This window comes from Molossus molossus, unplaced genomic scaffold (assembly GCF_014108415.1).
Source record: "Molossus molossus isolate mMolMol1 unplaced genomic scaffold, mMolMol1.p scaffold_m16_p_6, whole genome shotgun sequence".
Classification (NCBI taxonomy): Eukaryota; Metazoa; Chordata; class Mammalia; order Chiroptera; family Molossidae; genus Molossus; species Molossus molossus.
In genome coordinates this window covers 4496019-4513462 of record NW_023425399.1, presented here as the reverse complement: position 1 = coordinate 4513462, position 17444 = coordinate 4496019, and the positions used below count along the sequence as shown (strand labels likewise).

The 17444-nt window shown below is 47.0% G+C and overlaps 1 protein-coding gene and 1 long non-coding RNA gene across 2 annotated transcripts; both read left to right on the top strand.

Annotated features, from left to right (window-relative positions):
• Nucleotides 1-915: 915 nt before the first annotated feature.
• On the top strand, nt 916-7240 carry CSTF1 (cleavage stimulation factor subunit 1). Its single transcript, XM_036244739.1, is given in 9 exon segments — nt 916-935; nt 937-1082; nt 2287-2340; nt 2343-2563; nt 2710-2907; nt 3553-3585; nt 3588-3669; nt 3672-3941; nt 6981-7240. Coding segments are annotated over 9 exon segments (1284 nt in total).
• Nucleotides 7241-13465: 6225 nt separating this feature from the next.
• LOC118619143 lies at nt 13466-16843 on the top strand. The gene is made up of 3 exons (XR_004957144.1): nt 13466-13955; nt 14487-14685; nt 16409-16843. It is a non-coding gene; the product is annotated as an uncharacterized LOC118619143 (long non-coding RNA).
• The last annotated feature ends 601 nt before the right edge of the window (nt 16844-17444 follow it).

The window sequence follows — 17444 nt, the reverse complement described above, 5'->3', positions numbered from 1 at the left end:
CTCCTCCAGCCTTCTGATATCTATCTATATGTACCCATAGATACAGACATTGGCTTTTGACAAATTATCTAATCACGTTCACCATTTGGAGTCATAGTTGTGGTGGTGCTGGGGTGTGTGTGTGTGTTGGGAGTTTTTTGCATAAACCAGAAACTATCACCTACCATTTCCTGTTTCACTTTCTAAGACAGGGAGAACTTAGACACCTGTAAATCAATCGAAGTGCACAATTCTCCAGGTTTTTACTTTTTTTCTTTCATTTTTTTATTGTTTTGGCTGTATATTATTTGCCAGTATTTTATTGAGCAATTCACTTTTGAGTATTTCCAAAGCATTCAACTTGATTAAGTTTTCATAACACAATAGGTGTTTCACCCTCATATTTTGATTTACTATCTAAGTATATAATTTAACAACTTCAGTTGCTTTAAAACATATGTTAAGACTGAACATTACTGACATTAGTAAATGTCAGCTGGTAGAAACTGCAATGTCTTGACATCTAAAACTGGCCACTGCCTTACCTGTTGCCAACACCAGTCAATGTTTTATTAACAGAAGAAATGGAAGATTCTGGGATAGCGAGAAAGAATAAAAATCACAGGTAGTTTGGCAGAGAAGAAAAAACTGTCCATATCAGCTGGCATGATCTGAATAATGTCTGTGCCACTCTGCCCAGTGCTGCACGTGCACCATCTTGTTGAACCTCCACTAACTTGTTTCAGAGCTGGGGAACCTGATCTCAGACAGACGAGTCACTGGCCAGAGATAATGCAGGTGGTAGAGCTGGGGTTGAGCCCCACGGGTCATACCTGATCTTTGTGTCGCCTCTGGTTTACTGGTGCCTCTCCCCTTCACCACTCACCTGTCTTCTCTTTTTGCAGCTGGAGAGAAGTTGCTTTCCTCTTCCCCACGATGTACAGAACCAAAGTGGGTGAAGGACCGCCATCAGCTCTACAGGTTCATCATTAGCCAGCTGCTCTGTGATGGCTGCATCAGCATTGCTAATGGCCTCATCAGTGGAATCAAGCCTCAGTCTGTCTGTGCTCCCTCAGAGCAGCTCCTGCATCTCATCAAACTAGGTAGTCATGAATGCAAATTCCCCGATCCCTTGACTGGGTTTCAGCTGTTCTCACGCATCACCATTTGTCGAGAGTATGTCCGTTTGGTTTTAGTGCCTAGTGTGTGACAAGTACAGTGCTAGATGCTGAAGGAGTAAGCAGAGTCCAGATTATGAAGACTTCGAGCTGATTCTAGCCTCAGGGTCTTTATACGAATTGTCTGGAGCATTCTGTCGTCGGCTTATTGACTCTTCAAGTCTCAGCTTAAACTGTCCTTCCAGAGTCCTCGTTATCTCTTCTAAAATGACCCCACTACCATCCCCATACCTCCCCACTTACCCTTACAGTCCCGTCGCCTTCATAACAGAAGTACTGTCTGAAATTTTCTTTGTTGTTTTGGGTTGTTTTTCACACAATCTCTACCTCTCCCGAAACAAGCTGCAAGCTTCCTTAAAGTTCAGGACCTTTTCCTGTCCAACCGCGTGTCCAGGTGCTCGCCTGGGTCCCGGAAATACTCGGGGAAGACACAGGATCACCACACGCTTGTGCCCGTTGCTTGGCCATGCCAGCTGTGAGAACTTGTTATATGGTGTGGTTCTGCTTTGGTTTTAAGAAATGAAACAACTTTGTGCATGGAGAAAGGTCCAGGATTTATACCACGTTAACAGCAATTATCTCTGGGTGATAGGGTCGTTTTTATTATTGTGTACATCTGCATTTCTAATTTTTCCTGTGCTAATAAACATTATTTATATGGTATGTGGAGCTATTAAATTTAAAACACATCCTTGCTAGACTTCAGTTTACGTAACTGTCAATGTCTTTCAGATAGGTTTCCGTGGTGTTAATGTTGGCAATGTGTCTGACTTCATGGGCTTCCGATCTTCTAACATCTCAGCGCTAAAAATACGGAAACCTGGAATGGGCAAAAATGGACAGTTTAACTATAAAACTACTGTTTTGAGTTTCTGTTTCTGTAGTTAAAGTAGACTATTTTGGAGGTGGAAATAGGCATAGTGACTCCTTATTGAAGCCTGACCTTTTGCAGCTCACATTACCTCACAGAGTGGTCCCTCCATGCACCCTGGTCCTTGTGCCTGGTTTTGTAAAGTACTGAGTGTCCTGCACAGGTGACATTGGCAGGCCCTTTCCCTGTTCAGATCCGATACTTTGTCTTGGCCTTTTAAAATAACATTTCTCATGCCCTTGATCGGGTTCCTTTTAGGAATGGAAAACGATGACACTGCAGTTCCGTGTGCAATTGTCCATTCCGACACGGTGTCCCAGGCACAAGGATTGACCTGGAGTTCGATGCAGATGTCCAGACCATGTCCCCAGAGGCTTCAGAGTATGAAACCTGCTATTTCACGTCCCATAAAGGACCTTGCCGAGTAGCTACCTACAGTAGAGATGGGCAGCTAATAGCTACTGGGTCTGCTGACGCCTCCATAAAGATACTCGACACAGAAGGAATGTTGGCCAAAAGTGCCATGCCAATAGAGGTAAAGACCCCTGTGCCGTTCTTACTGTTTGCCTCTTGTTCCTTTGTAGGAGAAAGAGTAGTTGAAACCACCTTTAACTAAACACAGTTGTAGGGTGTGTATTGTGAATCAGATTTTACACTGCCTGTCTCCTCTTGTTGGCCTAGGTTATGATGAATGAAACTGCACAACAGAATATGGAAAACCACCCGGTGATTCGGACTCCTTATGACCATGTGGATGAAGTCACATGTCTCGCTTTCCACCCAACGGAACAGATCCTTGCCTCTGGTTCAAGGGATTACACTCTGAAGTTATTTGACTATTCCAAACCGTCTGCAAAAAGAGCCTTCAAGTACATTCAGGTTAGGAGCATTTGGGAAGACTCTTCACATTTTTTCTTAAATACAATGAGTTGTTGTATGGCTGTTCTCTTTTTAGAATTAGTCTCAGAACGTATATAAAAAAAGAGTACAGCCTGGCCGGTGGCTCAGTGGTTGAGCATCTACCCATGCACCAAGAGGTCCATGGTTCGATTCCCGGTCAAGGCACATGCCCAGGTTGTGGGTCTGATCCCCAGGGGGTGGCCAATCAGTATTCTCTCTCATTGATGTCTCTGTCTCCCTCTCTCTCTAAAATCAATAAACAGAAATCTTTTTTAAAAATACAGCAACGAGGTCATATGCCACAGGTGGTGTGTGGCTCAGATTCTACTGGCACGGGGTTTCCGTGCCCCTGCCCTCTGGCCGGTCAGGACTGCTGCTGGTCCAGTTGCAGATCCCTGTTTAAAAACAAAACGACCACTTCACTAAAGTGTCACTCGGGAATAAAACATTACTCAGTTTAAACTAGCACATGCTGGAAGTGACATTTGATGCCTTAAAGTACTTTGTTCCTTCTCATACCTGTGTGATACCTGATCTTTGCATCAGTTGAATGTTTTCCACATTTCCTCTGGAGGTCATTGTTCCGCAGTTGGTCATTTAATGTTCATGTCTCTGTCCTAACAGGAAGCTGAAATGTTACGCTCCATCTCTTTTCATTACCTTCCGGAGACTTTATCCTTGTTGGGACTCAGCATCCTACTCTTCGGCTTTATGATATCAACACATTTCAATGTTTTGTCTCTTGAATCCTCAAGATCAGCACACCGATGCCATATGTTCTGTTAACTACAACTCCAGTGACATCATGTATGTGACCGGCAGCAAGAAGGGCTACAAGTTGTGGGACAGTGTCTCAAATCAATGCATCACAACCTTTGAGAAAGCACATGACAGCGCTGAAGTTTGTTCTGCTATTTTTTCCAAAAATTCTAAATACATTCTTTCAAGAGGAAAAGACTCTGTAGCTAAACTTTGGGAACTATCAACAGGACGAACGCTGGTCAGATACACAGGTACGTGAGAAATTGCTATTACTCAACACTTACGTAGCATTTTACAGTTTTGAGAACTCACTGTAGGTCAGGGAAACCAAGGCTTAAACTAGGGTTACATAGTTTAGCCAGACCCAGCCAGTGTGGCTCAGTGGTTGAACATTGACCCATGCACTGAGAGGTTGCTGGTTCGATTCCCGGTCAGGACACATTCCCAGGTTGTGAGCCAAATCTCCAGTAGGGGGGCATGGAGGAGGCAGCCAATCGAAGCTCTCTCTCATCGATGTTTCCATCTCTCTCTCCCTCTCCCTTCCTGTCTCTGACATCAGTAAAGACAAAGAAAATAGTTTAGCCAGGCTACAGTCAGTAAGAGGCAGAGCTGCAGATAGAGCCCCCGTGTCTTACCTTTGCTCAGTACCTTACAGCTTAAACTAGATCTGAGTCCATGCGGGTGGCATGTGAGAACCTGGGTCTGTTTGCAGACTGAAGGCTTGCCCTTCTCTGCAGTTCGGAGAAAAGCCTCCGGAAGTGTGCACATGGAGACGGGGCTGAGAGGCAGGATCCTGGCCCATTCCCACCAAGCAGAGCTTGCCCTCAAGTGAGACCACAAGCTCTGAACTGAGATACAAAGCGGGCCCTTCAGACAGAAGAACAAAAATACGTTCTTCTGCTTCTCGTTAATTCATGTAGGTCTCCAACTGGTAACAGGTGTGCATGTGAGCTCTATGATGATATTTTTATCCTTTCACTAGTATGTTTAAGTCGAACTGTTTAGGGTGTGTTGTTAAAATACTGTGTCTGGTGCTTCTGTTCCTGTAGAAGCAAAGGCTGTTGTTTGGTAGGAAACCTCCAGGAAATTTCAGCTAGCTCTCTCCTTTGTGGGCTGTTTGTGTCATGTGCTGAAATTGCCATGATTGTAACACAGAAACTCCTAAGAAACACTGTTGAAAGGGGCTCTGCTGTGGTGGTGGTGCGGCGGCGGCATTTCAAAGAAAAGAATTGGTGGCATCCGAACCACTAGGGGGCAGCATTGCCTGCCACAGATTTAACTCATTGAAACCCAATTTTGCTTTCTCTGGCTTCTGGTGTAGATGGTACAACTAACAAGTCTTGGGCAAAGTTGTTTTTATCATAGTTCTTGGTGACTTCATAGAAACACCTACTTTTGTATGAACCTAGTTTGAAAACTGATTATTGCTATGAAATAAAGACTGTGTACATGTCGCAAAAGAAGATATAAAAGTGGTCAAAGTGAAGGTAGAAAGACTTGAGCAATAATAGCCAGTTTGAGTGTGATGAGGGTGGAAGGGTACAACAGACTGCTGACAAGGATTTATTATTTTTGTTTTTTTTGTTGTTTTTTTTTTTAGGAATGTTTGGAATGTTTTATGGTTGGTTGGTTTTGGTGAAGAACTGGGATTAGATTTTAAATGAGATTGTACTGGATGTATATGCAGATCTCTTTTTCTAATCACAGGTTAAGACTCCTTGGTGTCAGCAAATTTAGATCTGTTCCCAGTTTTAATGTTTAGTTAGAATTCAGAGGGCTCTTGAAATAATGAAGGAATAGAGAAAACTACCAATTGAACATTAGAAATTTTTATGTTAAAATTTAATTTAAAACATTGAACAAAATCAAAATGCTGGAAGTAGTCATAGCGTATATAACAGACACATGTCAGACATTGGTTAGCAAACATAAGAAAAGATAAATGACCGACCTCACGTAAGAAATGAAAAGGGAAGTATCATTTTGTGCTCACCGAGATTTCAGGAATTTAAAAGGTTGGTATTAGTAAACATTTCAGCAAATCACATATTGTTAAGAACATCAATTAGTAAAATATTTCTGAAGGGCAGTTTGGTGTCTTCAAAATTTTATATATGTATACATACACACAGGATGGGGCAAAAGTAGGTTTACATTTGTCTGTACAGAAATTAATACAGTAATTAATAATAATACAGGAATAAACTCTGTTTCATGTGCTCACAACTGTAAACCTACTTTTGCCCCTGTATTTTTGGACCCACTTGACCCACTCCCAGAAATTCAGCCTAGAAAGACCTTTGGGTCAGCATGTACATGCACACACATAAAGGTGTCCACCCATGTTGTCCGGAGCAGTGGAAACTTGGGAACAACATAAATGTGCACCAGAAACGTCGAGTAAATTTCCTAGGAACAGTTACCGAGTGTGTTCTCCCTCATTTAATCCCCACAGCAGTCTTGAGGGTGGTGCTGTAATTATCCCCATGAAACAGGAGAGGATTAAGACTTGGGGTGTAAAGTAATTTGTTTAAGGTCACATACTAACAAGTGGTGAGTCCAGTTCAGACACCAAAGTTTGTATTTTTATCCATTAAGGTATGTTCCCTCTTTATATACTATTAAATAAGAACAGCATGTGATGTATGCTCTGATTTATATAATTTTCAAATGAGTGTACAACACGGAGATATTTGGAAAAGATGGTCATTAAAATATTCACTATGGGTATAAAATTATCAGGCAGTTTATTTTTTAAACAAGAAATTTTTTCATTGTCATAAAAGCATAAAGCTTTCATTTATAGAGCAGGTTGTTTCTACATCCCAGTAATTCTATTCCTAGGAATTTAATTCTAAGGAAATGATGTGTTCTGTACAAAGAATATTTATTACAACATTACTAGCTATTGGATACAAACTAAATGCCTAGCAGGAAAAGAACTAAGTAAGTAATGATATTTCCAAACAATTATTACTTTGCAGACTAAAAATGATGGAAAATGTACCCAACAGAAAATTGGTTTAAACTATGATAGAAAAAACATATAATGTGGCACCAATATTCTATAGTTTTTAAAAAGGTTTTTATGCCTCAAAGTTCATCACAGTTAACAGAGTTGCCTAGAGTTCCCAAAATTGTACACTTAATATGTGATATTTCAGCAAAATCAAAATGCTGTTTTTACATCGATGGCAATAACCACCAAAGTAGAGCAGTCGATTGTGAGTCTAAGGTGTGAACTTTGAAAGCCACCCTGGTTCCCAGCCCTAACCTCTCACTGTGCGCAGGTGCTGGCTTGAGCGGGCGGCAGGTGCACCGGACACAGGCCGTCTCCCATCACACAGAGGACTACGTGCTGCTGCCCCACGAGAGGACCATCAGCCTGTGCTGCCGGGACTCGCGCACCGCCGAGCGCCGGAACCTGCTGCCCCTGGGCCGCAGCACCATCGTGCGCTGCATCGTGCACTCGCCCACCAACCCCGGCTTCCTGACCTGCAGCGACGGCCTCAGGGCCAGGTTCAGGTACCGGACGTCAACCACGGACTAGAGCCCCGGCCTTCAATAGGTCTCTTCTTGAGGACCCGTGTCCCCCCCCGGCCCTGTGCCCCGCCACCAGCCTCCGTAGTAAGTCATCGTGCACCCTCTGTGCAGCCGGGCTGCCACCTCCACCTCCTTCTTGGATTTGTACAGAAGGATCTTTTTTACCTTGATGTGGAATCATGTGGATAAAGTGGGAAACGCAGACCGTGCCGGTCTGAACTCACTGCTTCTCACAGTGTGACTCCCTCGGTTTTGTAAACACAGGACTTGCCACTTCTCTGGGTCTCTTGATCCTTGGAGAAGGGTCGGGTGTCAAAGTGCTTTCCGACCTCAGGTGGCTCTGTCCTGAGCAATTCTCACCGGCTCTCTGTCACCCCCGTGCCTGTTCCACAGCCTCTCTGTGCATTTCCTTTCAGAACGCATTTTGGCAGACAGGCATGCGGCCCGAGACCCGAGCTCCGCCCTCCTGACACCATTCCAGAACCAGCGCCGCCGGAAATGACGTCCTGCAGCAGCTCAGGCCCGCAGCGCCCCTGTCACTCACTCGCTCAGGAAGTGAGCAGCCGCTTTCTGCAGATGGACAGGAGCCTCTTCCATCACACCTGCCACCTTAGCCTTTCTGGACCCGCAGTGCCCGCCTCCAGGGGCGCATCTCCCACCAAGTGGCTCCATTGAAGGGACCGTCCCTTTGGGGATCATACCCGACCTGACCAGCATTAGGTGAGCCCACCACTGCCTCGGGTGTTGCTCATCTGCATGAATGCTTACTGCTGATTAACTCTGTTCTTCTGTCATTTTAAATCTTATTTTTCAAATTGAGGCAACTAATTGTGAACGCACACAGCAACTGTTCTCAGAAGATCGTTACAATTCACCAACTGATAGGCATTTTCTTTTTCTTGACACTTTTTAGAACGTGACAATATTTCTCCGGATTCAGCTCTAGCTGGGTCAGAACGCACAAAATTCCCCTCACCAAGTAACTGGTTTATATTTATCCTGAAATACAAATACCTCATGATCTGGATGGGAGTACCTAGAAATATAATCTGGGAATATTAGGTAAAACCTATTAAACAGGTTAAAGTAATTGTTCTATATTGTAGGAATTTTAAAGTTTTCTGAAGTTCATTGCATAAAAAGTCTGCTGTAGTCATCATCCTTAAGGATCATTTTAATTCTTTGGTCTATAAAACGATCTTAAGCATTCTTAACATTGGAATCACAGCGTTGTGGTTCCGGTTTACAAAACCTATGTCGTGTGCTGCATAGTGAGCGCATTCTTATTTTATGTCCTGATCCCCTAGTATTTGAACGAGGACGTGCCAGGGTGCTGCTTTGGAAGATTGAGAGAGACCCATTAACCAGGAACAGGGGTAACCAGTTCTACCAAAAAATGACCACACAAGACTTCCCAACTTCTCTGACTTTTCTTTTGCTTTCAACCTGCGACCCTAAAGAAGAGGTTTGGCGTTTCCATTGCTCCGCTCGGGCACACCCGCTAGTGCCCAGGCTGCACTCCTTAGTGGAAGTGCACCGGATCTCTGTTCGCACACGGAATGCCGATACCCACCTTTCCAGCTTTTGAAATAGTCTCAGCAATGCATCTGTAGTTTCAGGACTTCTGTTTACAAGATCAAGATACTTTTGTGTGTTTTTAAAATAAACTTATTTTTTTCTTTTAAAAATTACATTCATGTTTGAACTAGTATAAATGCTAGGCATATTTCATGGACTTGGTATCCACACATAATTAATTCTGCCACAACATCGCACCATTCACATGGTGAATAATATCCAGTCAGGATAAGAGCTTAAAACTGCTATGTTGTTTTTCTAAAGATATGTAATTTCTAAAATAAACTTTTTGTATATAATGAAAATTTTAAGCGGGTTCATTTTTCCGGAGTTTGCTTGCTTTGGAGGTTTCCGTATTTGAACCGAGTTCTCCAGCAGCAGTTACGACCTCACTCTCTCTGGTGCTTTGTTCAGAAGCCGAGTCTGCAGACCAGTCCCCTTGGCTGTGCTGCTCTTCTCCCTGTGGATGCAGATTCTTCAGGGGAGCCTGTCTTCGGCTTTCGGCCTTGGTTTCCCTTGGGAAGGGCGATGTGGGGGGTTAGGGAAGGAGGCCTCTCCTCCTCAGGGCTACAGCCTCCTTTCCTGGGATGGAGCAGCTTCATCAGAACCATCCTAAAGTGCACTTCAAGCAGCGAATCCTCTTTCATAAGCACGTGACGTAAACACAAGGGAAAGGAAGGCCTTCGCTTGGAATGGGGAGACTTCTGCAACTATGGCGGACCAGATACTCAGCCTTTTCTGTGCAGACCTGGACAGAATGTTTTTGGAGCTTAGATAGCTGGGCTAGCAACAAAGGGATTTCTGAGAGGCAGTAACAGCCAAGGACAGACCCAGAAGGTTGTGACAGCCCCCTGCTGGTTACACCAAGAACATTTGTTCATCCCCGGTAGCCTGATTTCTGAGCTCTGAGTCGTCACAGGGTGGGAACTTTGATCAAGGCCCCCCAAAAAAGCCCAGAGCCCTAGAGGTGCCCCCTCGGTGAAAGGGATCACTTGACAAAAACCCTGCCTCAGAAAGGGGATACCTGTCCGATCTGCACATGCCCAGTTTGCAGGGAGGGGTCTGGAGTGTTGGCACAGGGCAGGGTCTTCTCTGCAGATCCTGTCCCCAAGCTGTTCGTTGCCACAGCAAGGCTGGGACAATTCACATGACCTGTGGGGCTGGGAGAGATGCAAGCTGGGAATTTAGGGCAACTCTGATTGGTAGCGGCCACAAATACCCGCCAGTAGCCAGCGCAAATTCTCTGCAAGAACACATCTAACCCCAGGCCTCGATCCTCCCAGATAAAGCTCCAAGCATCACGAGCTCACAATCCTTGAATCTATGGGGAAACAGCCACAGGGGTGAGAATCAGCAGACTAGAAACAAGTTAGACCTGGAAAGACGGATTATCAGATGCAGAGAGGGGTATGTTTGAAGAACCACAACACAGTCGTCAAAATGGGACCCCGAGGATCAAGAGACGTCCAAAGTGACCAAGTAGATGGGAACAACGGGGAAAAGGGCTTGTAGGAAACGGGCAGCATTCCTGTAGCTCTCAGATGTCATACCTGCGCCCTGCGTCTGCAGCTTCCACCCTACCCTTGCCTCCTGCCCTGCCCCCTGCACCTCCGCTCACCCGCGGCGCCTGCCTGTGGCAGCACTCTGCCTGGTTTTCTTGTTCTCCCGCTGACATTCAGCCTTTTCCTCCAGCCCCGTCATCCCTGCACCCCCACAGCAATCCCTTGGCCTTTTTTCCCCAAGTTTTGCTCCGATTCCTTTTCCCTCTCCACCTGGGGATCAAGAGTCAGGCTGTTACACCAAGTTATCGCTAGTAATTACGGTAGCTGTGGGATCCCAGCGCTCCCTGTTTTATCCTTACGTGGGAGGGAGGGAGGGGGGTGTGTGGATGAATTTATCGGCAGTGTGTGCAATTCTACTTTGACCAAAAGAACTATTTTTGAGTTATCTTCACGAGGTTCGAATCGGCCAGATGATTTCAAAACAGTGCGGCCCGAAGTTTCCTGCCAAGCCTTGAACGCTTTGGACATCAACGGGTGTCCGCCGTACCTTAGCGATCAGGTCCTGAGTGCCCAGTGTCGCGCTGCCGCACCTCCAGGGGCTGTGGAAACTGTCGGGGCATTCCAGACCTGGCAGCCAAAGCAGTCTTCCGCTGCAGGGAGCGATGGGAGGGCTCAGACTCACTGGGCCCAGGAAGGAAAATCAGCCCCCAGTACCGTTCTCAGCGGCACAGTTGTCAAGAGGGGAAACAGTTACCTCATCAGAGTCTCCGTCACTTGGTTCCCTTGAACTCAAGCTGTTTCAACCTTGGGTCAGCAGGATATTACGAAAGCAGGCCACTTTCCTAGAATAATCAACTTCGGCGTTATCTGTGCATGTCAGAGACTCGTTGGCCTGAAGAAGTAAATACAAGTGGATTGCAGCAAAACGTTTAAGGCCTTTCGTTCAGAAAAATCGTCGCAGGACCCCAACACCAGGCCAACACGCCAAGCCTCTCTCCCCACGGAATCTTACACTCCTGTTCGTGCAGGAGTTGGTGCATGTCATTTCACGGCCAACTCCTATTGCTTTCGGGTTGGGTTGGGTTTTCTTGGGTTTCCCCAAGAAAACACGTGCACAGTAGAGCACTGGAATGTGAATCTGGGTCCACCCTTGGTTTGGGGGCCACGGTCAGGAATCTGCTAAGGTGATAGGAACCCTGCAAAGCGGAGTTGGTTGGAATCAGCCTTTTTTTTTCTTTTCCAGGAGACTTGGGTTCAGATGTTATCTCTGCCACTTGACTGTGTGACCTCGAGTGTGTTTGTCTGTCCTTTATTACTTTTTTCCCACATATAGACAAAAATCAATATTGCAGTAGAAACAATGGTTGCCAGGGGCTGGCGGAGAGGAGAATGAGGACTATGGGGTTTCTTTTGGGGGTGATGCTCTGAAATTGGATAGCGGTGATGGTTGGACAACTGGGAATATACTAGAAAAACACTGAATTGTACTCTCTTTATGGTGAATTTCGTGCTAAGCAATAAAGCTGTTATTTTTTTTTAATTGAATGTTAACAGTACAGAACAGTGAATGCCCAAGTACCCGTCACTCAGACCCCCTAATTTGCAGCTCATGCCAATCTTGTTTTAGTTATACTTCTATTCACTTCCCTTTTCTTGAATTATTTTGAAGCCAATTTCAGAAATATTTTATCTGTAAATATTTCAATATATACACCTCTAAGATAAGAACTTTTTAAAACACAATTTCGAGAATCACTTCACCTTAAAATAGTAACATCAATTACCTAATATCACTAATCTAGTCAGTGTTCGAATTTCCTTATAAAGAATATAGTTTGAATTAGACTCCAAGTAAGGCCCATACATTGTGAGCTGATGTGTCTTTTAAGTCTCTTCATCTTCAGGTTCAATCTCTGTCTCTTTTTCCCCTTTGCAGTTTATCAAAGAAACTAGTTTGGTTTTTTGGCCAAATTAATCCCTATATCTCTCTCTCTCTCCCCCAAGAGAGAGGGATCTGTGACTTTTGTTTTAGAAAATAATGAGTTGTATCCCTGGCTGGCAGGTTCAGTGGTCAGAGTCAGCCCATGCACCAAAGGGTCTTGGGTTTGATTCCTGGTCAAGGGCACATACCTGGGTTGCAGGTTCAATTCCTAGCCCCCGTCAGGGTCATGTGGCAGGCAGCCAATCAATGTGTCTCCCTCACATCAATGTTCTCTCTCTCTCTCTCTCTCTCTCTCTCTCTCTCTCTCCTTCCCTCCCTCCCACTTTCTAAAAATCCATGGGAAAAATATCCTTAGGTGAGGATTAACAGTAAATATAATAATTATTTTATAATAATAGTCCAGCTGATGTGGCTCAGAGGTTGAGCGTCGACCCAGGCACCAAGAGGTTGCTAGTTTGATTCCCGGTCAGAGCACATGCCCAGGTAGTGGGCCTGATCCCCAGTGGGGGGCATGCAGGAGGCAGCCAGTCAATGTTCTCTCTCATCGATGTTTCTCTCTCTCTCTCTCTCTCTCTCTCTCTCCCTTCCTCTCTCTCTAAAATCAATAAAGATAATAATAATAATAATAATAATAATAAGATGTAGAGAAGGGATATTTGGGCCCAGCTCCCCCACTCTGTTTTGGAATTCTGCCCCCATGGGTATGTGTAGAGAAGCATCGGATTTAGGGCTCACAGATGCCCACGCGGAGCCATGAACCTCAGCCTTGGCCCTGTGCCCACCAGCACAGCACGTGACAGAGCCCGAAGGAAGCAGCAGCGAAGATTCACACCAACAGTGAACACAACCCACCGGCTGTCCGCGGTGCCCCCTGCCCTACAGGAGTCACCCGCCGTGCGCCCCAGCAGTAACCTCTAAGGCTCGGTCTTATCGAGAAGACTACTGGGGTGAAAGCACTTCCGCTAGTCCCACTGTCACAGATAATCTCAACCTGTGTGACTCACAGCTCTTTCCTATGAGTCTGCTTGTTTTCCTTAAATGGAACTTGCCAATCCCATCTTTCTCTTTTCTTTCTCATGTGCATGGTGTCCCCGCCAGACACACTCTGCCCCTAAATCCATCCTCCAGACGTCTCGTCCCCGCCTCCCTCCCGAGGCCTTCCCGACATGACTCCCCTCCTCCCATCTCTGCCCTCCTCTCCACGGGTCCCCACTGGGAGTGGCGTGAAATCGCTCTGTGCTCACGCTGTGGGGCCATGTTTCCCTCCTTGGGCTCGGCTCCCATCCACAACCCGGCGGTGACTTGGTCCAGGAAGCTAACGTCCAGCCATGATAACAGTTTAAAATATGGATCGTCCCAGCCAGAAATCAGTCAGCTGTTTTCATCCGCAGCCCCTTCCTGGTGCTCAGGATGTTGAGGACCGCACGGGACAAGCAGCCCACGAGCCCGCGGTGCTGCCATCACAGGAAGGACCTGTGGGAGAGTTTGTTGGAGATGGCCCATGAGCCAGGCGCGGAAGCCTGGGTACCACTGTTGCCTCAGTGAAATGAAAACGCCAACGGGCCTGGCAAGGAGTCTGCTCCCCAGAAGGTCCTCTCTGGGTGTCGAGTCTGAATTTAGGACAAGTAAAAAGACTTAGCAAGTGCGTGCGCTAGTGCTGTGTTTTCAAGTTCGGACGGTGGGCTGGTGAGACTGAAGAGGTAATATAGGTACATTGCTATGTGCGCAGCATAGCTTGGGTGCAGAGTCAGCACCCAGAAAATGTTCACCGGTAGGTGTTGGGAGCAAAGAGCAAGAGGTAGGCCTGCAGGTCAGAGCAGAGGGCAGCGTGGCCCCGAGTGGAGCAAGGGGTGGGGCAAGGTCCTTTAAGGCAGTCCCCTTGGCTTGTTTTCTCCTGGCTGTCCCAGGACACGTTTTAGGGGCAAGAAGGAAGAAACACCGGCCCCTCTCAGCGAGTTGGGCTCCCGGCCTCAATCAGAGAAAGGGACTTGGTCTGGTGTGAGCGGCTCCACAGTGCTCGAGAGATGAGCTTTTCAAAGTAGGAACTTCCACCTCCAAAGCAGAAGAGTGGGGTTTTTCTGTTGTTGGTTTTTTTTTCTTTTGTGGTTTCACATAGCAAGTGTGTGACGATCTCCACTTATAAACGGAGCGATGCACTCAGGCCCTGAGTTCGGAGCGCGGCCCGGGCTTCGGATCGCCCCTCCTCTGCATCTTCTTCTTGGCCTCTCCAGGACGGAGCCCGCGGGGGGAAGCTTCGCAGGAGTTCTTCTGTTGTCAGACAGCTCCGCGGAATCCCGTCTCTGAAAACCCGCCTGAAGCATGCAGTGACATTGCACAACCCGCCTGGAGCCGGAGGTTACAGCCGCGGAGCCCAGAGCGACGGCTTCACACAGCATGAGAGGAGCCAGCGTCATGGACGGGCTGCCCCAGGTGAGTGACCGGGGCTGTCTGAATTGGCTGGGGGTCCAGCCGACTTAAGGACAGCAACCCATGTTTGTGCAGAGTTTCTAATGAAGCCAAAGGGTGGACACCAGTAGTAAGCTAAGATGGGAAGGTTTCGTGTGAGTGTGGAAGTGTCTGCGCTTCAAGCCCCTTGCCAGCTGGATGCAGGGATGGATGAAAATTACTTGGCAGTAGCAACCACCTTCTGGGGTTGGTCACACAACTATCACGTTGTGTCCGTTCACCTTCTGACTAGCTTCCTGAGCGAGACCTCAGCCACCCTGACCTCTCCTTTCTCTGGACCCTGAACGTACACAGCGTCACCCACAAGGGTCCTGGTGACTCTGCGCCCCTTCCCCGGAGCAGGGCGTGGGCATTCTGCCGGCTCCATGGTAACGCTTGTATTGATCTGTGCGAGCGGGGCTCCGGTCTGGGACGGGAATCAGACATGGTTCACTGCTTGGGAAGGAGAAATGGTTACCCAAAGAAATCTTGCTCAGATACCAAGAAAGTAAAGTCCAAGGCTTACTTGACTACACCTTTCAAAAATATAAGTAGGACAGAAAAAAAAAAAAGAACTGAAACAATTACTAATGGGGAGCCTGCTTACAGGAATTAAATGTGTTATTTATTATTCTAATAATAATGTTGGTGTCATCGGTGGAATGTATAGCTGAGGAAAACATGACGTCCTCTCTTATATAGGGCGTGTGTCAATATCTTAGCTAGACTATTGTACCCAACTGTTTTCTTTGAAAATTGTTCTACCATTGGGAAAATGGGGGGGGGGGTTCTTTAGGGAACCTGTGTGCATCCCTTACTGAGATGCACGTGATCTGCATTTGTTTTATGTGTCTAGATACGGGCGCACACGGTGCTGTCAAATGTAACCACTCGAAAAATGGCACTTATAATTACACTTCACCCCTAAATACTTATAATTACACTTCACCCCTAAATAAGTCAGCTTGTCTGCTGAAAACAAGGACCTCCTCCGTAGCATTCACACCCAAGAAAATGTGCCATTGAATTGACAATGCCATTCTAACATTCAGCCCACATTCACGTTCTCCAGAAACATCCTTTCGGGCTTTTATGGCTGTTTTTCGTTTGTGTGTGTGTGTGTGTGTGTGTGTGTGTGTTTTCAATCCAGGATTCGTCCCAAGACCACACACTGCGTGCTCGTCACCCGTCTGTCGTCCTTAGTCTAGGATGACCCTCTGTTCTGTTTTGTTTTTCAGAACATTGATTTTTTTTTTAATTATCCCAGATCGTTCTATGATTTCAATTTCTTAGATATGTGCTATCTCTTCTGCCTAATTCCTATAGCACTTTATAATTTGTAATTAACATGTATGTATGCATGTAGCATATTTGATGTTCCCAGCATCCCCATCAAGACCTATTATGAATGTTAGACGTATAATAATAGCTGTCAATTACTGACCAGCCATCTGCCGGGCCTACGCCGAGGGCTCTCCTCACACGTTCCGTTACATCCCCACGTCTTCTCCCCATGTTACAGAGGAGGAAAGTAGGGTGCACTGACTTGCCAAGGTCACACGCCAGAAAGTGGAATGCTGGGGCGTCTACCCCAGAACCCCAGCTCTCAACCAGCTCACTGTCTTCCGACCCTCAGGCCAGCAGCTGGCAAACCCAGCTCCTTGTTTTCACAACCCTTTAAACATAGAAACTCATTCTTCACTCCTAGACCGGTCTTCCGGATTTGGTCCTCCGGTCACGGTGGCCAGCCCTTGTCTTAGACGAATGACACCTCAGCTCATGCCGGCCATGGCGCCCAGCAGTGGCAGCGACAGGGCACGACCTCAGTGAGCGGTTTCCTGGCTGTCCTCCAGGACTGCCCGAGCTCAGGGAAGAGACCCCCTGGGGAAAGGCTTTGCCCAGACAGGAGCAGTTACCGGAGGCAGCCCCGCGCCTCGCCTTCTCCCACGGAAAGCACACGGCACAGTTCCACTCATTTCAGCACCGTTCACCCACCGCGTTCGTTTTCGCGCCGACGCCGTTGCCCGATTGCTGTGTAAGTGGTAACGCGAGGCTGGAAGGGCTCAGCCCGTGGACGTGGTTCTCAGCCGTGGGGCCTCTGACGTCACCGCAGCCCTCAGCTGCGTCCCAGACAGCCGGTCGCCTTCCCTGCCCTGCCCTTGGCCCGCGTGCGCCGGAGGGTGGCAGACGCCGCGTCCAGCTGTGCCCTAGCGTTGCTGTTGCCAACCAACAGCTTCAGAGCGGTCGAGTTCTCACCTTGGTGCACAGCAGGTGTTGCGGAATTGACTTTTACTACATGTTCCCCTCTCTGTCTCCTAAAACAAGGGGAAACTGGGACACAAACACGGTGATAAACACGGTGCTACTCATGATGGGGAACGCCGGCCCCAGTGGCGCGTTGGCACTAAGGTGAACTTCACTCCCCATGGGGGCTCTCACGGGTCGGTCACGGGCTTGTGGCCGTAGCCGACTGGTTCCATGTTCAATGCCACTGCAGAAATGCTACGCAATGACGTCTGCAACGCAAGGCGAATGAGTGGCTTCAGTATGCAGAAGCCCTGGTTTGGGATCTGGGTCATTTACTAAGTGCCTTATTTTTGAAAATCAAGTTTGCATAGACTTCGGTGATTCCGTCGCGTTGGTGGCAAATGAGCTTTACTTTTGAGTGTGTGTGTGTGTGTGAGAGTGTTTGTGTGTGTGTGTGTGTGTGTGTGAGTGTGTGTGTGTGTGAGTGTGTGTGTGTG